Below are 23,949 nucleotides of genomic sequence, written 5' to 3'. Positions count from 1 at the left end.
AAACGAGAAATTTTAGAACTTAAGCAAGCAATCGAGATAAAGTGGTTAATGAGCTCCACCAAAGAATGAATCATTCTAAAGAACTCGAGTTCAATTCCTGAGTAGAACAATTCTTGATCAAATTATATTTAACTCACAGCCGATCTCCGGATTACCAAGACCCTCTTTCCCTCAGAACCTGAGGGTTAACACAAAATGAAAAAAAAATAAAACTTTGTTAATAGGGAAAGGATATTTTTGGAATATCACATCCAAAATAGTTCTATATAAGATAAGTTCACTTGTCATCTCCACTCATACTCCTCAGTCTCCCCCTTAGAGAAGTTACAATTGCAACTTCTCTCTAATTTCTCATTTTTTCCATTTATCGTCTTTTCACTCTTATTTTTCATCGTTTGTGTTAAGAAGAACGTCATCATCATCATCAACATCATCATCATTGTAACTGTAAGAACCATATTTTTTCTCTTATCACTCGATATTTTGTGATTTGTGTCAACTGTATCATGTTGTTTATGTTTGATTTTTTTTGACAAAAATGTTTATCGATATTGTTTTCTTTTATTTGTTATCAACAAATATTATTATTGATAAAGTGTTCGCCATGTGGTTTGAATTGGTTTCAAGGTGAAAAAATGGTTCGATCCAAAATAAAAATCATGCGCGGTACAATTCGGTTCGGGTGACACTTTTAATTTTTTTATCTGATCTAATTAATTGTAGTTTTATTTGGAACAATATATGGATATCCAAAATATAATTGTAATTTTTTTATTAATATTACACAAACGCAATATATTATAGGTATAATATAAAATATATTAGAAAGTAATATTACGGAAAGATTTTATATTATAGGTATAATATAAAATATATTAGAAAGTAATATTACGGAAAGAAAATGACCGATTATGTTTGGAATACACGAAGTAGTAAAAAGATAGCTTAAATTAAACTGATAAGTATTATTTAAAAAAATAAAAATCAATAAATAATAGATTAATGCAATATATTATGTCAATAACAAAATATATAATTATTAATTTTACTTATGCGGTTTGATTTCGTTTGGCTTTATTTTAAAAAGGTTGCAATATATTATGTCAATAACAAAATATATAATTATTAATTTTACTTATGCGGTTTGATTTCGTTTGGCTTTATTTTAAAAAGGTGATCCAAAACCGATCCAATCTATTTTTACCAAATGATATCAAATCATATTTAGGTATTAGGCGCTTTTCGATTTTTTGGGATCATTTTGCGGTTTTATTTTAAGTCAATTTGGATTTGAACGTCCCTAATTATTGATGTATAATATTTATTGATGAAGGGGTATTCAAATCAAAATAAAGCCATAAACTGATTTAAAAAATCAAAAAAACCGTACAAAATTGAATATTATTGGATGTGTTTAGATGTTCTTTAAAAAAATAAACTGCAAGTATTTTCCAACATTGAACTAAACCGCGTACATATATTTTAATATTTATGTTTATATTAGTATTTTTTTTGTAGAAATGTTTATATTAGTATGTTATATTGCATTAATTTATTATTCGTTGGTTTTTAGTTTTATTAATACTACTTATTGGTTTGGAACTAGCTTAATACTAATACTACTTGTTAGTTTTTTAATTTATTTTATGAAAATTCAATAATCTATGTTTTAAGGTTTTTACACATTAAAAAGTGAGTGTTGTTTAAGATTTTTGCACACGAATGTAATAATATATTGTCTAAAGACATAACACTTTTACTAAAATAATCTTGTTAACTATTGGTGCGTTTGAGTTAGTTTTTGAAATTTCTTAAAGAAAGTTTTTTTTTTTTTATGGTTTTTCTTCCCAGGTTCTATGTGGTGTTTGTTTTTAATGTTTTTTTTTTCTTCTTTTCTTTGTTGGTAATGTATGTTGTTATTGGAAATGCACATGTTTGAGTATGTCTTTGGAAGTCTAGCTTCTAGTTTTGATTTTGTTTTCTATCCCCAGGTTATCCCAGATGTTGAACTTAGGAACATGGAGGAGTAACGGCAATGCTCCTATTAAGAAGAAGCGTACTACTATTACAAGGCCAATTAAGAGGCCATTTGATAACAGCAGTTCTTTGCAGGATTCTGTTACAAGGCCAGTTAAGCGTACTGTTACTACTACTACTACTGGTAGTGGTAATGCTCCTACTGCTGAAGAATCATTTTCTTTGTTAAAGAATGAAATTTCCTTGGTGGAAAAATTGTTTGAGGACTGCAAAAAGAAAAAACATGAAGAAGAGGAGAGGTTGCAGTCCATAAAGACAGAAATCGAAGAATATGACAAGGTTCTAGAAACAAGGGAAGCCGATCTCTCTTTGATGGAGGACTTGCTAGGAGAGTGCAAGCATCAAATCATGATAAAACAAATAAAAATTCAAAACATTGATAAGGCGTGTGAAGAGAAGGAGCGGGAAATGAAGGATCTTTGTGGAAAAATTGATGCAAAGAAAAAACAATTAGAAGGATGGGTGAAGGATCTAGATTTTAAAGAGGAGCAACTCAAAGGCCGAGCAAAGGAGCTTGATACAAAGGAGGAGAAATTTAAAATCCAGACAAATGAGCTCGAATTAGAAAAAAATCAATTTCAAGGGAAATTAGAGGGGCTTCAGTCAAAAGAAAAGTTGTTTGAAGACCAAGTGAAGAAGTTTCATTCAATAGAGGTGGAATTCAAGGGCCAAGTACGGGAGCTCGAATATAAAAAGAAGCAATTCGAAGACCAAGTGAAAGAGTTTGAAGGCCGAAAAAAGGCATTTGAATCAGAAAGGGGGGAATACAAAGCTCAAATGCAACAGCTCAAGTGTTTTGTAAGAAGAATGGAGGATTTAAAATCAAAAGAGAAACAATTTGAAGGACGAGGGAAAGAGGTCGAGTCAAGTGAGAAACAGCTTGAAGGATGCTCGGAGGATTCTGAGTTAAGAGAGAAACAATATGATGCTTTAATAGAACCATTTGATGAAACAACAGAATTGGGTAATTGTTCTTTTTCATTTAGTTTTTGACACAATTTCATTTCAATTGTTTCTTGTAATGATGCTGATATTTTTAATTATCCGATCTTTCTATTTTTTTTTTTATAAAATATGTTAATCATGTTAATGTTGTAGGTCTCAGTCAAATTGAAATCTTCACTAGTTTTCAATATCAGACAATGTCATTATTACTAATTTGGATTAAATTTTCACTTTCTTGAACATTTTCGGAAGCTCTTAATCACAACAAATTATTTCGTTTTTGCCATGACTATGTTTTATTTACATTGCTATGGTAATGCAAAAGAAAGATCAGTATATCGATCTAAGATAGGTTTTTAACTCTTTCATTTTATATAACATCACATATATTTATATTGTCATTTTGATTTATCTATCCTTCGATAAATACTGAGGAAGCTTAAATATATGCTAGCTAATTATTCAGTTACATCTTACGTAGGTAATCAATCAAGTCCCTCAAGTGAGCAAAATGTTAAACTTGAGTCGGTTGACGATGACCTTCTTGTACCAGATCCAGCAAAAGTTATCCTGGAAATTATACATAACCCCATTATGATGGGAGACAATTATGTAATTATTGATGATGGCGACATTTTTCTGCTCAAAGAACTGAGGAAAATCTCACCAGATATTAGACCTCATGTAAAAGAAGAACCAATGAAGCTAGCTCTGGATGTGAAAGCTTACATAAGTCAAAAGACTGAAAATTCAGTGGCGATTCTTGGTTTTCTTCTCCTTCTGTCTATTTATGGATTGGCTCCTTCTTTTGATGAAGACGAAGTTTTTAAGCTTTTTGGTTTTGTTGCTCAGCACGAGATTGCTGCAGAGCTGTTTGGAACTCTTGGTTTTGCAGATAAAGAACAATTCCAACAGTTTGTTTTGCCGGAGACTGCCTCAATGCATGCACTGCCAAAAAAGGTCACCACTAAAGGAGCTTCAAAGAAAAATAAACACTTCATTCAGTCGACGAAGCGAGCGCCATCGCTCTTGGAGATAGTTGATTCTCAAGAACAACAGACACAAGCTTCACATACAAATTCATCAGGGGCAAGTAGAAAGAGTGCACGGAAAAGCAACATGTATCCTAATCCTCCTAAGCCAATTCCCAAAAATCCAAATCCAACTTCCAAAAATCCTAACCCAACTCCGGTAAAAGTCCACATACCATACAAATACCAAATCCCAATTTGGATGGCAAAGAGAAAGAGTGCACGGAAAAGCAACATGTCTCCTAATCCTCCTAAGCCAATTCCCAAAAATCCTAAGCCAACTCCCAAAAATCCCAACCCAACTCAGGTAAAAGTCCACATACCACACAAAGACCAAATCCCAATTTGGATGCATGACTTTATTGAAAAAGTGGTGGATGTAGCTGGTGATGGTCATTGTGGGTTCCGTGCAGTTGCGGGTCTACGTAACTTAAGTGTTGACAATCACCAAATGATTCGTTACCAGCTGCACCAAGAGCTAATCGGTGAAGGAAATGCTCGTTATCGGCGATTGATTAATGATGATAAGCGATATAAAAAGGTTTTGGGCGCTCTAACCTATTCTGGTATTGGTTATGCACCACCGGATAAATGGATGACCATGCCGGATATGGGTTTTCTCATTGCTCAGAAATACAACCACGCCGTTGTTCTACTGTCCACCCAGAAAGGGCGATCTGAAACATTTTTTCCTCTATGGGGTGAACCGCCACTTGTTGAACGATTGATGTGTATGGCACATGTCAACGATAACCATTTCATGATTATAAAATTGAAGAATGATTCTCCTATTCCTCCCACTTGCCCGCTATGGAGACAACATGCTCGCGATGATGCCTTAAGCTGGCTTGATAGATATGCCAGTCGAATGGCCGACTATAATGAACTATGCCGGGCGGCGGGTTTTGAAGTCATAGGTGATGACCAAGATTTGTACATAATTGAAAATCTTGATCCAGAAGAAAAGGTTGTTGAGGGGAAGAAGCGTGAAGATGTTGTGAAGCTTGAAAAGAAAGATAGCTTTAATCTTGATGATATCGACATAGATCTTGGGGCGGTTTAGATTAAATGTGTATCATCAATTTTTGGGGGAATTTATATCATTAGTTGAAATGTATATCATTAGGTAAAATGTGTAATGATATGAATTCAACTTTTTTTGGTATAATGATATATATATATATATATATATATATATATATATATATATATATAAAATTATTTATTGGTGCAATTTTATCATAATTGTCTTTTACTTATTTTTTTTATCTTAAATGTATGACTTCACAAAAACTGTCAGTTCTGTCCAGGACTGTTTATACTGTGACCTTCTGGATTATACAATCCGGACGTATTCAGATTACATTTTTCGAATGACATTTTCGTAAAAAAATAGGGCGCATGAGTAACCAATAGAGTGGAAAAAGTAATAGTCTAATTCATTTATATACATATTTTTTATTTTGATTTTTTCCATACTATCATCTTTTAGACGTTGTAATGTTTGAATTTGAATCAAACATTCTTTTTCTTTTACAACATGATTATGAATCTTTTTTTAAGAGGTCATCGTCAAACATAATTACGACTCTTTTTCATTTTTGATTATTTTTCGATTATAAAATATATGAAAAATTGTAAATTATTCAAAAAAAAACATTTGAATGAAATTTTAAAAGAGATCTCTTTCAACTTAAATTATTTTTCAGATATACAAGATATAAAAAATTGTGAATTATTGAAAAACATTTGAATGGGATTTTAAAATAGACCTCTTTCGTCCTTATGAGCATAGCTCAGTTGGTATAGACAATGCATAATATATGCAAGGTCTGTGGTTCAAACCCCGACCACCACAAAAAAAAATAGACCTCTTTCGGTTTAACCAAATATCTCGAGTTAAAATTCAACATCGTTAATAAAAACATTTCCTTTCATTACAATATCATTGTAACACATTACTCCCTCCGTTTCAAAATACATGTCCAAGTCAACCACTTTACATATGCCAATGCACAATTTTGACTGTTAATATCTTTAATTATCTAAAGTAAAAAATTATAAAAATTTAATATTTTGAAAATATTTGTCGAGACAAATCAAACAACATCTTACATGCTAATATTTGTATTTATAGATTAGTTAAAAAAATATGGTCAAAGTAAGTCAAGTGAATAGTGCACATTGCAAAAATTGGACATGTATTTTGAAACGGAGGGAGTACAATATAACACCTTTCCAAATCAATTATTGTTTCGTTACATCGTGAGATTATAACCCTTCCTAACTCAATCATGTTTTTAAGAAGTGAAACCAGTCCACCAAAATCATCAACAGAGAGTCGAACTTGAAATTTTAAAAGTAACACACTCTAAAGTCTCAAGTCAACATAATCAGATCAACATGTTAATTCATTTACATACACATTTTTTATTTTGATTTTTTTTCCCTAAAATATCATGTTCAAACTTTGTAATGTTTGAATTTGAACCAAAAATTGTTTTCTGTTTTTTTTTTCTAAGGAAAAAAATTCTTTTTCTTTTTCTAAGGGATTTTAATGGAGGGGAAGGGATATATTTTAACTAAATATGTGTTTGGTTCAAAAGAGAGGAGGGGAGAGATTTTAATTAAAAATGTGTTTGGATCACAAAGGGAGGGGGAAGATTTTAAAATTAATTTACTATTTTACCCTTAAACTTAATAAAATATACAAAAATGCTTGATTTTACTATTTCATAGTCGACGAAAGACCGACTCAAAGTTTACGTTAGAGGAAATCAGAAGTAGCGGTTAGCAGCAACAAAGTAGCAGTAGGATTAGAAGAGTGGTTTTTAGAGATAACAAATAGGAGTGATAGATAATATCTATACTTCTATACTATATACAAAGAGAATAGAGGATCTTGAGTTGACTTTTTTGTTATTTTAATTATACCTTTAAACAAATTTTTCTATAATAATGTTATATTGTTGATGTCATTAAAAAAGATAAGAATTATTGTTATATTATTGAAAGTCACAAATATCTACATGAGTTAGCGTAATAAAAAGAACGAAAAGACAGACACGCGGGCCCTCCCCTCCCCTCCAAAACTCTCGAACCAACACATAAACTGACGCAGTGCGGTCCTACATCATATACTTAGAGATTACCCAATTCAAAGCATGGCCCACCACTAAATATAAACATATCAAGTGAAATTCAAACCTTGTTTGGTTATGTCGTGAGAGTATAACCCTTTCCGACTCCATCCTTATTTCGTTACGTCATGAGATTATAACTCTTTCCGAATCAATTCTGATTGTTTTTAAGAAGATAAACTAGTCTACTAAAATTACCAACAAAGAGTCGAGCTTGAGATCTTAAAAGTAACAACACTTCAAAATCTGAAGTCAACATGATCAAACCAACATATTAATTCATTTATATACATATTTTTTAATTTAATTTTTTCCCTAAAATATACATACTATCATGTTCTAAACATTGTAATGTTTGAATTTGAACCAAAAATTCTTTTTCTTTTACAACATATTATGAATCTTTTTAAGAGGTCATCGTCAAAAAATTGTAAATTGTAAATTATTCAAAAAAACATTTGAATGAGATTTTAAAAGAGATCTCTTTCAAATTATATTATTTTTCAGTTATACAAGATATAAAAAATTATGAATTTTTGAAAAACATTTGAATGAGATTTTAAAATAGACCTCTTTCCGTTTAACCAAATATCTCGAGTTTGAATTCAACATCGTTAATAAAAACATTTCCTTTCATTATAATATCATTGTAACACATTACAATATAACGCCTTTCCAACTCAATTCTTGTTTCGCTACGTCGTGAGAATATAACCCTTCCTAACTCAACCTTGTTTTTAAGAAGTCAAACTAGTCCACCAAAATCAACAATAGAGAGTCGAACCTGAGATTTTAAAAGTAACACACTCTAACGTTTCAAGTCAACATAATCAGACCAACATGTTAATTCATTTATATACATATTTTTTTATTTTGATTATTTTCCCTAAAATATCATGTTCAAACGTTGTAATGTTTGAATTTCAACCAAAAATTCTTTTTTTTTTGTTTTTAAAGGAAAAAAATTCTTTTTCTTTTTCATTTACAACATGATTACAACTCTTTCATTTTTTTAATTATTTTTCGATTATAAAAGATATAAATATTATGAATTATCCAAAACATTTAAATAGGATTTTTAAAAAATCTCTTTCAACTTAACCAAATATCACGAGTTTGAATTCAACATCGGTACTAAAAACATTTCCTTTTATTTACAATCTCACTATAACACGCGATTGGTCTCTGTAATTGCGTGCAAGTTGCGGAGGCAGATACATAGAGAAAAGAAGTGGGAATAGAATTTTGAAAAACGAATGAGCGCGTCTATCCAACTGAGATCCAAAAAACTACCCGTTGCAGAAATTTCCCCCCTATTTCATACCCTTCTTCTTCACTCTCTTCTTCTCCAATTTCAATTTCATTTCTGAATCACACACACTTTCGTTCAAAATTCGCAATGGAAAAGTACGAAAAACTCGAAAAAGTTGGAGAAGGAACCTATGGAAAAGTATACAAAGCAAAAGAAATCTCCACAGGCCAAATCGTAGCACTCAAAAAAACCCGTCTCGAAATGGACGAAGAAGGTGTTCCTCCAACAGCACTTCGCGAAGTTTCTCTTCTTCAAATGCTCTCACAATCTCTCTACATCGTTCGTCTTCTCAACGTCGAACACATCGATAAACCCCCCAAAAACGCTACCCACACCCCCTCAAAACCACTTCTCTATCTTGTATTCGAGTATCTTGACACCGATCTGAAGAAATTCATTGATACTTTTCGAAAAGGCACTAACCCTAGACCGTTACCGAATACGCTGGTTCAGAGTTTTTTGTTTCAGTTGTGTAAAGGTGTTGCTCATTGTCATAGTCATGGTGTGTTACATCGTGATTTGAAACCGCAGAATTTGTTGCTGGATCAAGCGAAAGGGATTTTGAAGATTGCTGATTTAGGGCTTGGGAGAGCTTTTACTGTGCCGTTGAAAAGTTATACTCATGAGATTGTCACTCTTTGGTATAGAGCTCCTGAGGTTTTGCTTGGTTCTTCTACTTACTCTACTGGTGTTGATATTTGGTCTGTTGGATGTATTTTTGGTGAGTGCTTATTCTTCATTCACCGATCAATTTTAATTTTTTGTTGATGTTGTTGTTAATTCATAGTAATTAGGGTTTTTGACTTGAATACTAAAAGTTGAGTTATTTGGATCTGCTATGAGATTAATCACTGAGTCAGTATTAGATGATCTCGGTCATTAAATTGAGATCGGACGGGTTAATTCTCGTTGACCAATGTTTTTTTTTTTTTTTTGCTAATTCACTGTGATTAGGATCTTGGACCCCACTAATGTTGTTAAATAATGGTGTTATATATTGTTATAGCATAGCAGAATTTGAATATGTGATATGGTGATTAGTATAAAATGTTGTCGGATAGGGGCGGGCTATTGTTGCTAATCCATTGTAGTTAGGGTCTTGGATCCACCATAACGCTAAAATGTAGTGGGTGCTATTGTTTCATGATACGCTATTGTGTGAAAAATGGTGTTGAATATAGGTTATGGAGGCGCACTAGTGGAATTTGAACGAACTATTTTTTCATGATCCACCATTGACAACACTTACCTCTACCGGGTATCGTAAGGCATCCGACGGGTTAGGTCATGTGGACTTGTTATGGGATTAATTTCTCGAGTCGGCTGTGCAACATCGGTTTCTTTTTTACCGAGTAGGGCTAGCTACCTCCCAAATACGTGACTCTAGGAATCAAATTAAGGGCACCTTGAGTTGGGGCAACCCGGTTCATTTTATGTTGGTGATTTTGATACTTTTCTTTCTCTATATATGATGGAATGTAATTGAATTTGTTTGTTTGTGCAGCTGAAATGGTGAGAAGACAGGCTTTGTTTCCAGGGGATTCTGAATTCCAGCAGCTTCTGAACATATTCAAGTATACCAAACTCAACCTTTTAATACTTTTTCTAATTCAAGTATATTGCTGTTTTGCTGTGATATAAGAAATGATAAAATGAGAAGTGTTAATTTACAGAAAAGTTTAAACTTTTATACTTACACACTGCTTAATAGTTTTTTGCAAGTAGAAAATTAATCACTCTTAACAGTTAAATTGAAAGTTTTCATATTGGAGTAGGCCAATTTTATAAAATTTCATATAACAGGACTGCAAGACATTGGTTTTATGTTTATTTACAATACTTAATAATTTTTATTTTTTATATTACGAGATATGAAATTCATCAATCTAACAGTTGGATTGAAAGTTTTCATGAGTAGATTAATTTTTAAAATATTATATAGATATTAGGACATTGATTGATGGTACTTCATTGCACTGTTTAATTTGAACTTGTAAATATTATTCAAGTATATAAGTAAATATGTATTTTTTTTTACATATAATATAACTATGAATATTCAAATTATTTTGAAATTGGAACTTTTTATGATAAAAAGATTCTCGTTAAAGATTTTACTGTAAAGGGTATGCTGGTACTATGGAGTGTATCATAAGAAAGCAGTCCTATGATGTTTTTTGTTGGGTGAGTTGGATGTGCTTGCTTATTCGGGGATGTCTCTTTGTTTTAAGGAAAGACTTAGAGGTTAAAGATTTGGCTAGAGGTATAATTTTTGATAGAATATTATGGAGTCGTTTGATCCATGTAGCTTACTAGTAAGTTAAGATTTAGTTGTTGTTTATTTAATCTAGTGGGCTTGGACTACTCTTATACTCCTGTTTAGATATAATAATAATAATAATAAAGATTCTGTCACATGGTTCTAATGTGAAAATTTAACTCTTATTTAAATTGATACTGTTTCTTAATAAAACTAGTAGAGAAGCTTTTTCACATTCTCTTGTACATTATTTCAAACTGTTTTGTGGACATTGATTTTGCATTTTTATTTACCACTTTCATGCTTTCTCCTTCTCTCAATTCAACTGTGGTGTTTACTTCTTTACTAAATTTATTTTTGAAGGCTTTTGGGGACTCCAACGGAGCAGCAATGGCCAGGAGTTAGCTCTCTGCGTGATTGGCATGTCTACCCAAGGTGGGAGCCTCAGAACTTGGCAAGGGCTGTGCCCTCATTGTCACCTGATGGAGTTGACCTCCTCACGGTAAGCATTCCTATGACTAATTTTGATATCTGTTTCCAAGTTCATATGCCTCTTAAGCAAAAGTGAAATTAGCTACCATATTGGATTCTTTTTTATGAGTATCAGTTCTGCATTGAGAAGAACCAACTAATTCAGAATTTGGTCATAAAAATTGCATTTTAATCAGAAGATGATAATATGGTTATGATTTATGAGACAATAGTGTTCTGCTTTTTTTTTTTTTTTACCTCAATGTTACTTTCCCCTGCTTAATCAGTGTCAGTTCACAAGATCATAATCACTCATTGATACATTGTAGTATATGTATATCTTAGTCTCACTCTCAGTAGTTATCTGAACTGAGGTTACTCTCACGTAATGACAGGAAATTATGATTGTATTGTGTATATACCATAACACTTTGAATAAATTCACGACATGCCACCTTCACCTTCACCATGTTCAATAATGTGTGTCTCTTCTTTTTCTTTCCACCGAACTATGGTTCTAATTATGCACTTATGTACCTGCAGAAAATGCTCAAGTACAATCCTGCTGAGAGAATATCTGCCAAAGCAGCACTTGATCATCCATACTTTGACAGTCTTGACAAGTCTCAATACTAATGATGGCTCTAGCCAAAATGTTTGGTGCAGAAGTGTATGTTAAGCAACATTGTATCACAGTCAGTGAAAATAAATTCACTACATGGAGTTTAAGGATCTACAAAGTGGTTGTTATACTGTTGTGTAATATTTCCTCATCATCTTGGTGATGCAAACAATTTACTCTCGGTTTAGTTCATGGTTGTCATGTCCCTCTCTGCAGGACCATTGAACAACTTTATTTACCTTTTAAAGTTGTATTATCTGTTTGGATTAAACTTGAAAGTGATAGTTCGTGAGGATGCTGCTATTACTTTAGTCAATGCATAATATTTCAGTTTTAGACCGGCATTTAATTGGGAAAGAGTTATGGGATATGCTTGTCATCTTTGCCTTTGTTTGTGCATTTCTAGTGTCTTGCCAGTGAGGGTGTTTTCTCTTTTCACAGGGAAGGCAAAAAGTAAAGGCTACGTTGGGGGAGTCAAAGATTTAGTATACTTGTTTCATGGGGTTAGCATTTCTCTTTTCACAGGTCACTATTGATCACTTAATCTCTGCTGGGTGTTTGGTGAATTCAGTCAAAGATTTAGTATACTTATTTGTTGCACATTTGTTGTTGCCATGATTAATTTGTGATTTTAATCAACTAATGATTTTTTATTTGACTTTTCAAATACTTTAATTATCACATACAATACAACTATTTTAATACTCAAGCTTTCCCTTCCAAAATTTTAACCTTATTTCTTATACTGTTTCAGCTTTCCTCAAATTGATGACTTTTTTTGACAGATTATTTTCTGTATTATATTTAATTTAGTTTAAAGCCTTAACATTTATTTAACTAAAGATGATTTTGGGATATTGTGATTAGAAAATCTAGGTAGCATGATTTGGTTGTACATTCTAACGACTAATGAAGGGATTAATCAGACGCTTAGTGTGATGTTGAAACAATACATTAATCAAAATGAAGAGCAAAATACTGTTAAGCCAACACAACAATATACCTAGGAAAACCTGATAAATGCCATTCTTATGCTAGTACCATGTTATAAGGCTAAACATAGCTGCATCTGTATATAAATTTTCGTAGTAGGAATAACTGGTAGTTTTTTTGCAGAAACTATTTGCTTAGTTTTGCTATGAAGAATTGTGTCCATGTAAGACATCTAGTATAGCAAAGTTCTCTTTTCAAATGAAACTGCAGTCTTCCCTTGCAAATCCAATTTTGGACTGTTTGGCATCATATATTACCCTCTGATTCCTTTGCTGATAATTCCCAATGATGGCCATGTCATTTTCATCAGAAAGACTTGCAACTGCCAAACAAACTTGTGAAACATCTTTTGGCATATACAATATACCAACTGCATCCACATTCAGATCAACATTGTTCTCAAAATGCATACTTAAGGTAGGTATGCTAACTTCCTCAATCCCAGTCAGATTGAAACATGTATCCAAAATTGAAAGCGCTGGTGCAGTAGGGTAACCAGAAAACTGTTTCAAAAACTCTGCCTTTAAAGCATTGTAGAGTGATGGAGCCAGTCTCGTGATCACCGTCCCCGAATCAATTAGAATGCCGCCGTTGCCAAAGCTTGTATCTTGTATAGCCACACCACCAACATCTATGCCGGTGAGGTTGAGTACATAAAAGTTTGACAGCTGTGGATTCGAAACCATACTGGTGTAAGCAATTGGAGTAAGATTCTTGAAAACCGACGACTCGTTACCTATAACTAACGAACCAGAAGCTCCACTATCTGTTGTTGGTAAACAGTATGAGAAAACTCCTCCAAATGTAGTATTGGTTTGAGATATCATTGATAGGTTACTTCTTCCTAATCCCATTATACCGGAAACTCCGCCAAATAAACCTTTGTTGTTCCTACCACAACCAAAAACAAAATTACTAACTGAAATACCTCCAAAACTAAGGTGTTCAACACCTAGCTCTCCATCAGTAAATGATCCATCACCATAATTAACAGTGTAGTTACAACTAGATGGATTATTACTTTCACATGCTTCTGTATTTCCTGTAGTAAATTGAAGATTTTGGCATGTTGATGAATTGCATAGTAATGAGTTATAGGAAGAGGAGTTAGAAGGGTTGAAAACAGGTCCTTGTTGACTATAACATGACATACAAGGATCACATTGGACCCATGTTAAGTCACTTCCGGTATCGATTATCACAGTCATGTTCTGATTACCCAATCCTATTGTCACAATGTAGTTTAAAGTCTCCAAATTTATACCAGAAGCTAATGGAATTTGGATTTCTGAAGATTGTTCTGAACTATTATGACCAGTGACCTTTGCTCGAATCCTGTTTTGCATTGAACGAACGCGAAGATCATCAAATATTAACTGTTTCTGAAGCTTTCTGTTCCAATTAATTTTCCTCTTTGAGCAATAACCTCTATCCTTCATTTCCAGGATAATAGCACCTTTCTCCTTTCCTAAAAATTCAGATTCAAAGAATTCAGATTAATAGCACCTTTCTCATTTCCAAGATAATAGCACTTATGAACTGATACAACATTAGAGATTTAAAATGGAAATTTGCAACACAATCTATTGCACAAAACACAATGCAATCTAAATAAATATATAGTCAAAATGCTTTGTCAAAACAAGTCAATATCTTCTTTTAATACTTTCGGGGATCACTCATAGTTTACTGATAAGTGGGCAGTTCGCTCAAGCTGGCGAAAAAAAGGTACGACGCAGACACAATTGACCGAACTTGTAATATCGCGTGTTCTTTGTTTGCATTTTTCATATATGTAACCTTACCTTTGAATCAGGGTTGCTATTCTAAATTCTAACAAAGACTTTGAAAGACAGATAAGAAACCAATGATGGGTGTTTTCTATAAAGGGAAAAAACAGTTCTTAGATTCTTATAACAGTAAAAAGGAAAGAACTTTTGATTTAATATTAAGAGATCCAATGTGAAATTTGAAAAAAAAAAATAAACAAAGTCCATAAAAAATCACATTTTTTTTCTCTGCTAAACTCACTTGATTCTGGGAGGATGCAACCCTTTGAACCAAATTGATGGTTCCTTTGCAACATTTGCACTTTGAACATCTTCTCTTCAAGTTCACAACCCCCATTTGCAATGATAAAGTAAAGAAAAACAAAAGAAAGAAAAAATGGCAACATAGTAGCTATGTTGAAAGCCATGAATTTGTGAAAAGAGTAAGAGAAAAAGAGAAAAATTCTAATGGAAGTAGTAAGAAAGAAGGTACATTTGAGAGTGAGAGTGAGAGAGGAAAAAGAGAGGAGATTCTGAGTGGTGGAATTTGGCATGAGAACAAAAGAGGAAGTGCTGTCTTTGTATACCCCACTTGTGCATGAGGAATTATTGGGGTTTCACGTGCACATATTGAGAAAAGAAAAACAAGATGTCTTGTGTTTGGATTTTGGTGTAAGTGGGTTTTAGAGACTTTGGATTTTTACATCATCTTATTGGCTTCTCTTAAGCCCTCTTAGATATCAATGAATAAGACCCAACTACCCTTCAAATGTCACAACTTTCCTTTCCCCTTGACCCGCCCTTACACACTTGGGGAATCATGCAGTCACATAGTTGACATCTCATAGTCGTTGGATCAAGATCAAACACTTTACAATATAAGTTGATAAATATATGTATGTCCAATAAGGATCAACCACTGAGATTATCAATTGTGTAAATGCAAGATTGCGTGGAATTCATTTTCCAAATTTCACATAGAAAATTGGTTTATTGTAACAAAATGTTATAGTCAGCCATCATTGATTATTAGATGAAGATCAGACAATTTGTATTTTAGCTTCTATAACCTTATTTACAATACAACTTAAACTCATGGCTCTTACTAATATGGTATGTGACACTGACATGTGGTAGATAGTCGAGTATGTCAATTATTTGGTCAAACGTTCAACTGTGGATGGTGCATATGTAATAAATCTATTATAGAGTTCAATCCTTTAAACATCTTTATCTCGAGAAATTAGTTTCCGCAACTAGATGCGAATAATGGCTAGTTTATCCACAGAAAGATGCCTTGGTTTATCCGCACAAAAATCACAATTGTCTGATCTTTAAGGGTACGAACAAGATTATAACCGTAAGAAATGTTGATATGCAATTCATTTCCAACCATAGAAATAAATTACAATAAATGGAATTTAGTGTATGGTTGGAGTGTGTGAGTGCTCTCACTGGTCTGAGATTATTATTATTTTTAGTGCAAAGTGGGGTATTGGATGTGTGTGTCTACTTGGCAGTGTTTATTTTGTTTTTTATACAAAGCTGAATCCTAACAGAGATATTAGTTATAGAAAGCGTTACTTAAAATAGTTTCTGCTCAAAACCAATCTGATCAGTCACATTTCTTCTTGCTTTTATTTATGTTAAAAATTGATCTGTCATAGTTGTTTCTCCAAGACATAGGCACTTGCAACTCAAAAGGAATACTCAACTTTTCTTATTTTGCATACCAATAAAACTATATTTTTATTAGTAGCTTTACATTTTTTCTTGTACTGATGTGCACATGTAAGAAAATGCTAGATTGTTACAATAACATTGGACCTCAGCAATTGGAATTCATGTAATTAAACTGGGCTAGATAAGCCTTATTTGATGTTACTATACTATTGGACTTCGTAGTGTCTATAATTAAAGAAGGGTGCTTTTTCGGCTCTCCACAAATGCGCAAACTGTTGAACGTTATTTTTGTGTTTTTTAAGATTTCGGGAGATAACTATCGGATGGTTTTTGGGATTCTTAGAAATCGTGGTTGGGTCTAACACACTCCCACAAAACCGGTTTATGAGGTGAGGATTGCATCAACTTATAAACACTTTTTAACATACCCCTCATGAGGTGAGGATTGCCCCCACTTATAAACACATGTTCGTGGACATAAATGGTGGGTGACTCGATAACAGAAACCACAACCAGCACTATTGGACTTGGTTCGTGGACATAAATGGTGAGTGACCCTTGTTCGATTGAGGATTCTTTAACACACCCCCACCTGGTAGCAGTAGCAGATGGTCTAATGGATCTTGGAGAGGTTTTGATACCATCTTAGAAATCGTAGTTGTGCCTAACACAATCCCACAAACCAACTTATAAGGTGATGATTGCCCTCACTTATAAACACATGTTCAAGCTATATTTTGTGCAATGTAAGAGACTCTTTAACAAGGATAACAAGTACATATGGAGGACAAATGAACAACCATCTAATTAAATTGGGCAGATAGGTTTGGTTTAATGTACAAGCACTTTGCACGAATTAAATGTATGTTAGAATGAATATTTGTAAAACATTATTTTAGATTAACTTGGTTTTGTAAATTAATTTAAAGTTGAATGATAAAGTGATAAAGTTATCAACGACAATTGGGTGTTGTAGAAGAGGTTACTCTATCAATCTACAAAGCATCGACACAAACATTTTGACACAACACAAAAATATCTACACAGGTAATAGTTTAAAAAAAAAATTATATAATTAAATGTAATCTTTTGTACCGGTGTCAAACACAGATATTTGTTAGACATAAAACATTCATTTGATCAGAAACGTCACTATTGCATAACTTCTCAATAAATAGACAGCACAACACCACCTCGAATAAGATTTACTTCAAACAGAGAAAATAATATATGTGAAACAAAAACAGTGATTTCTTAAAGTTTGATCATTTTTAATTTAAAAACAAAGCTTTTAGCGTAGTTTTCTTTTGGATCCAATGCATAAAATTTTGTATCACTTACTAAAATAAAATATCTGTCAGAAAAATGACTTATAATAATTAAGTAATTGTTTGCAGGCAAAATAAATTGTATACCTACTCTTGTGGCCCAGTGATAGTGATTAGCAAATGGAAGGTATCCTTCTCAGTCTCAGCTGTGACAGCTTGTATCATTGATGCTGTTTATGATACTTCTGAGAGGCCGCCAGAAAATCATTGTTTTTTGCTTTGAAATTGGGTTTCCAAAAAGTTTCTTTATTGCATGGTGATGCCTTAGTAGTAGTAGTTTTCTAGAATGTTCCAGTACAATTTTAATTAATTTGTGGTCAAGAGTTGTAATATGAAACTAGTTTTGTCCAATTTGCTAGATGAGACAAGACTTGAGATTTATGAACCATTTCTAATTTTTCTTCATCAATAAATGTTTCCCATTTTTTTATTAAAGATAAAAAAGATTCTCGTCAACGGCAGATTGCAAGTCGGATAAATAGAGGGTTGCGTTAGACCTCAACAACCAACGTAAATTTTTGACAGATCACTATGACATATGGTCAATCGTATTTAGTAGGTTAATATTTGGTTGTTATGCTATTGTTGTAGGTTAAAATAAATTATCAGTGTGATGAGATTAATTTCTTTCAATAATAGTTAGATATTTTTGTACATACACCTAATTAAATCACACTATTACACTACTTTTGGTTGATTGTGCAAACAAATTAAACTTTAATATGATTATAGTAATTACGTGCATTATTAAAAAGATATGCATGCATGGACAACACATTTCATGAAGCAACTGGTCCAACTTGACCTTGTAATAATACACTTGGTGTATGTTTATTGACGATGAGTTTGATAAAATCATAGGACACCGTTATGTTATTGAAACTTTAAAGTATAGTCTTTGTCAAAATTAGTAAATCATTGTGATTTTGATAAATTTACTATCAATTCAAACATGCATATTCAGTCTTTAGAGTATAATAATCTTTGTCTTTTTCTTTTAGAAATATCTGATGCTGGTCCACCTGCAGGTACTCTTCCCTTTCTCTCTCTCTAATTAAAGTTTTGACTTCTTTGATTAAGTGAAAGCAGTTACTATATTCCATCGCTTTCGATTTAAGAGTGGAGTAAACTATACAATTTGGACTTGAAAGATTTTCCGATGGGCCATAACCAGAAAATCTATGATTAAGTGTAAAAATAATTGTGCAAGTACCGATTAGTTTCCTTAATGATCAATGTCAATGATAGTACAGGTTACATTTATAGAGAAATATTGATCTCACGCTAGCTTATGATGTGCTATGGTGTAGAGAATCCCATAACTAACTAACCAATTAGCTTCATGCACAAGTAACCACTAGGATCAACTAGTTTTACCATGTAAGGGTATTGCTAACCGGTGTCCTTGAATCACTAGTTAAGGAACTAAAAGTAGAAAGAAAAGACACATTTTGTGTTGAAAAAAAAACTTTTTAAACTTTCAAAAAGTATAATACACAATTTCGAAGGTAGCATTTCCATTTATAATTCCTTAACAAATGTCTCAGGAACATTTGTTAGTATTTCCCTATAAACTAACTCTAATCTAACTATGTGGGGATCGATGTTTATCATCTTGATGCTCACGATGTAATAATACAATTCAAATCAAATAGAGTAATCATGTGTCATTAGTCTCCGTTTGACCGGACTTATTTTTGTACTTTTTTCACCATAAGCAAAGAAGTTAGGTCAAACTTTTAAAAGATGATCTTAATTGAAGAGTGAGCTAATCTTTTTCTTTTTAAATTATCTTTTATGGACAAGAAACTTTTTAAAATGTAGTTGAAACTTTTTAATTTTTAACAACTCTTTTATTTGTGTGAAATAAATTCCCATGAATGATAGATCAGAAAATTTCCTTGATTAAATTGAGAAAACTAATTGTTATACATGATGACTTATGCTCCCGTTGTTAGAGTTGTTAAGAGTCTATCGTGCATGATTTAATGGATTGTGATAAGAGTAACGAATTTTGAGAATTAATTATTGATCCAAATGAATATAGTTTTTTCTTCAGTGTTGGTCTTTACTGTCGAATTAATTTGAATCTTTCTTCTGGAAAATGCGGTCTTCGTAAAGAATATTAGGCTATTTTCTTTGGTGTTGCTTTCAACAATTCTACTATATTTGGAGAAATAGGAGTCAATGTTCCTGAACAAAATTACAATGAGGTTCAACATAACACGACAGTTAATGTTACTTGGTCCCCTCCTACTCAAGGATGTTTCAAGATAAATGTTAATGGTTGTTAAAATTTATGAAGCAAAGATACGGATACCGGACAAACACGGATACGAACACGTTGACACTACTAATAATTTGAGAAAATTACATAATTTAGTATAATTATACGTGTCGGTGTTGTATTGGTGTCGGACACGATATATGTCCGACACGGAAACACGTTCAATTCGAGGAATGTCCGTGCTTCATTGGTTAAAATTATATGTCTTTAATTGTGGTAGAATTGTAGAGATGCGTAATTCACCTAGAAGGGAAAGGAATAAAAGAAAAACAATGGACTAATGCTACCATATTTAGGATAAGATTGTTTTAGGCATATTTAGGATAAGATAAATTATATACTTTATCTTTTTGAAATAAATACTAGTATCACATAGAATTTTCGATGGTTGTCTTATTTATTTAAATTAAAGTTATGAGCCTCCCCGTGAGCTTAGTTCAGTTGGTAAGGACAATGCATAATATATGCAAGGTCCGAGGTTCAAATCCCGACCACCACAAAAACAAAATTAACCCGGCCACCACAAAAACAAAATTAAAGCTATGAGCAAACAACTTTTGACAGTTGCAGGGTACACACACTCACTCCTTCACAAAAACATTATGAAATTAAGATTGATGTTCCTGTTCAGCAAAACATCACACATTATGAATGATCTGTGTCTGACATTAATTAGTTTGAAGGCCAAAATTTGTCTGTGGCAGCATCATTACAAAATGGGCCTGCAGATGGAATTTCTTCAAAGTGCCATACACGATCACTCACATGGACTCACCATGTGTGAACAAAACCGTTTCTGAATTTTTTTTTTGACAATACAATATTTTGGGTCCCGACATGATAGTATTTGATGTTTATGTAACACACTGCATTAGTTGATACACATTCGGTGTCTCTATTATCATAGTATTTGATGTTTATGTAACACACTGCATTAGTTGATACACATTCGGTGTCTCTATTATCAATTGAGATATGTTCACAAGAACGTACAATGATAAAATTGAATATAGCAATGTAGTCCATGAGAGTGATCACAAGAAATAAAAGTGATTAGTCCCATATATTTAGTTTAGTTGGTAGTTGCACGAACATCTGATGTGTTGAGGTCCGAAATTCAATTCACAATTCTCTACTTTTTCACATGTAAGGTGTGATTTTCAGAATAATAAAGATTTTGTATGAGGGAAAAGGCGTATGATAGAGTGTTTAGAGAGATTTTGTGAAAAGCCTTGGAGAAGAAAGGGGTTAGGATTGCTTATATGAGAGCTATCAAGGATATGTATGAGGGAGCTTTGACTAGTGTGAGGATGCAGGATAGGGCTACCGAATATTTTCTCATAACAATAGGATTACACCAACAGACATTTTATAAGTTAGCCGAAGTCTCATTTCAATACCACCAGATTACGTTGCTCTAAACAAAAAGTCTTGATTGAATACCAAGAGATTTATTTATATTCTATAAAAGTTTTGATTGAATACCACAAAACTTTTTTATTTTTAAAAAGTCTTTTAAAATTCCATAAAATGCCAATTCAATACACCCCTTAATCAAACTTAGTCTCTATTTGTTATTCAAATCCTTACAGAAAAAGAAACTGATAACCATGTTTGATGGATAAACTGATATTTATAGGACATTTGTCTGATAGCAACTTTTTTACTATTAAAATTCGGATCCTCTCCACTAACTTGTTTTGCCGTGGCTGTTTAGCATAAAAAAAGATCAAGAAAAATAACATATTTTTAAAAGATGAATAGATTACAATATCTATAATTAATTACTGTCTGAATCACCATTCTGACTTGTAAAGTGTTGATCTCCCTCATCCGTTGGAAATGCTTCGTCATCCACTCATCCTTGACTTGAGGATTTAAAACTATAATTTTTATTTCTTGAGATTATCTCTTTGATTTTGTTTAATATTCTTACTTTAATTATATATAAATAATCAAGGTAAATTTCAGCTTTTGTTTGGAAAGGTGCTTGTTAGTGGCTAGCCACTTTAATAATAAAATGAAGTAATAGGATATAGGAACAAATTACATCTTGCAATTCTATAGGTTGTTTATTGTATCAAATTAAGTTTTACATTTTTTTTATTCAATTGGATTTGTTTTAGTAGACATACGAATGGTAATAGACTAAGAAAAATCACACATTAGTGGAAGAGCTGAGATTTGAACCCTAATTACAATTGTTTGGACTTGAAGTAATTCATTCTAGAGGTGCAAAGGATCCAGAGGTATAGAGGATCATCACAGTCTCGCAGAGAATGATTGGTGGAGTAATATAGTTTATAACTATTATGATGTATATACATTAAGATTAACATAAGTTTGTTACTAGTTAGAAGTTAGTTGGATAAGGATGAGTTAGTTAAAGATTAACTTACTATAGGATTTACTTGGTGGTCAAGTAACTGTAGTTAGTTAGAAGTTTTGATTTATGTGTATAAGTGATGTATTGTATTGAGAAAGTGTATCAAGTATCAAGAGTATCACTCGTATCTGTCATTTTGTCCTTTCTTAATCCACTTGAGCTCTATCACAAAATTAAGCAACTTATCTCAACAACAACGTTTAGCTAAATAATTTCGGCATTTTTACAATTAACGTACAAAGTTACATTTTTCACTCTCTCAGTCACACAAATATACAAATGTGTTTTATGTTATTGACATGACATGAAATGATCAGCTACTTAACCTATGTGTATCCTTTTGTCGTCTCTTACATGTAGATCATGTCATGTTACAAAATTAAGATAAATGAAATCATCAACAATATTTCACGAGACAAGATGAGATGAGAAGTTGTCCTATTCAAAATACAGAATTTAAAGAAAGAATGATACATGAAAATTTATTAACTTTAAATATAATTATAAAAATATTTTGAAAACATGTTACTTGATTAGATAGATAAAGGAGGATCAAACTGGAAATAAAATAGTCTATAATAAGGGTAAAATAAAAGAAAAAAAAATATAACAAAATTTGATATTTCTTCTTTACATACAGATATAAATAAAATTAGGGTCAAATTGTAAACAATTTTTTTTAAGTAGAAGTAAAATTGGAAGAAAAAAATTACATCTAAGACATAGATATAATAAAGTATCAAAGACCTACCCATCAATACTATAAAAATTGTTGTAACACATGCATAATAATATACACAATCACAAATTGCTTAATATTATTTAATTTATGATAGTTTTTTTACTTAAATCAAGTCAACTCATATTTTATCAATCCAATTCAGAATACAATCATGAGGAAATTAAAAGCCGCTACGAGGAACATATGATAATTTTCTAAAGCATGCATGGGTACTACGTACTATTAACTTGTCATCTTATAAAAACAACCTAAAAGTTATTATACTCCCTCCGTTTTAAAATGAGTGTCGCTTTAGCCAAAAAAAATTGTTTCAAAATGAGTGTCGCTTTCAGTTTCCAATGCAATAATAACTTTTTCTTTTCAATTGTACCCTCCAATTAATACTTTGCACACTACTTCCAAAGTATTACTTTTAAAACTAACCAATAGTCAATAAGGATAATTTGGTAAAATAACCATTCTCTTTCTCTTAATCATTGCATATCTTAATATGTGTGTAAACACCTAAAACGACACTCATTTTGAAACGGAGGGAGTATATGTTTAGCTAAAATGAATTGACAATTCTTTATGATAGAGTCATATTCAAATTAAATATATGAAATTTGACGTTGTGACCATCTTCACCTACTCATCAACAATCATATTCAAATATGACATTAGAAGTGTTTGATACAAACTCCAAGCCAGGACAAAACAACATTGATCTTGTGTCACTCGTATTCCACTTTAGGACCAAGATTGTTGATAAAACTTTGTTCCTTCAACATTATATTTGAATGAGCCTAAGGCAAGATGCTCCAAAAAAATATCAAAGGAAGCAGATAAACCTAATTTGAGTCTCTTTTATTCGTTAACGTTTGATGTTTGAAAAAGAAGATCCCGAAGTTTGATCGAGAGATAAGTAAACTCTAGTTAAAAATTGTTGCACCAAAAATTTAAT

At 32.2% G+C, this 23,949-nt stretch overlaps 2 protein-coding genes across 2 annotated transcripts; one reads left to right on the top strand and one right to left on the bottom strand.

Annotated features, from left to right (window-relative positions):
* The first annotated feature begins 8,334 nt into the window (after positions 1–8,334).
* On the top strand, positions 8,335–12,154 carry LOC146925796 (cell division control protein 2 homolog C-like). The gene is made up of 4 exons (XM_085758248.1): positions 8,335–9,186; positions 9,970–10,039; positions 11,089–11,227; positions 11,740–12,154. The coding sequence occupies exons 1-4, from the start codon at positions 8,553–8,555 to the stop codon at positions 11,830–11,832; spliced, it is 936 nt and encodes a 311-aa protein (XP_085614374.1). The 5' UTR covers positions 8,335–8,552; the 3' UTR covers positions 11,833–12,154.
* A 600-nt stretch (positions 12,155–12,754) lies between these two features.
* Positions 12,755–15,234, bottom strand: LOC146925795 (Eukaryotic aspartyl protease family protein). Its single transcript, XM_085758247.1, has 2 exons — positions 14,843–15,234; positions 12,755–14,279 (listed from the first exon to the last, which is right to left on the bottom strand). Exons 1-2 carry the CDS (start codon positions 15,132–15,134, stop codon positions 13,006–13,008), a joined length of 1,566 nt encoding a protein of 521 aa, XP_085614373.1. The 5' UTR covers positions 15,135–15,234; the 3' UTR covers positions 12,755–13,005.
* Between the last annotated feature and the right edge of the window lie 8,715 nt (positions 15,235–23,949).

This window comes from Medicago sativa, chromosome 4, assembly GCF_051527215.1.
Source record: "Medicago sativa cultivar Bolivia chromosome 4, Bolivia_mono, whole genome shotgun sequence".
NCBI classification, from domain to species: Eukaryota; Viridiplantae; Streptophyta; class Magnoliopsida; order Fabales; family Fabaceae; genus Medicago; species Medicago sativa.
The sequence above is the reverse complement of the archived record's forward strand: the minus strand, read 5'-3'. Positions and strand labels throughout refer to the sequence as shown.

Coding starts and splice junctions, on each gene's coding strand:
- LOC146925796 (XM_085758248.1), top strand. CDS start 8,553: ATGGAAAAGTACGAAAAACTCGAAAAAGTTGGAGAAGGAACCTATGGA. Junction 9,187..9,969: donor GTCTGTTGGATGTATTTTTG/GTGAGTGCTTAT, acceptor TTGTTTGTGCAG/CTGAAATGGTGAGAAGACAG. Junction 11,228..11,739: donor ATGGAGTTGACCTCCTCACG/GTAAGCATTCCT, acceptor ATGTACCTGCAG/AAAATGCTCAAGTACAATCC.
- LOC146925795 (XM_085758247.1), bottom strand. CDS start 15,134: ATGCCAAATTCCACCACTCAGAATCTCCTCTCTTTTTCCTCTCTCACT. Junction 14,280..14,842: donor TTGCATCCTCCCAGAATCAA/GTGAGTTTAGCA, acceptor CTGAATTTTTAG/GAAAGGAGAAAGGTGCTATT.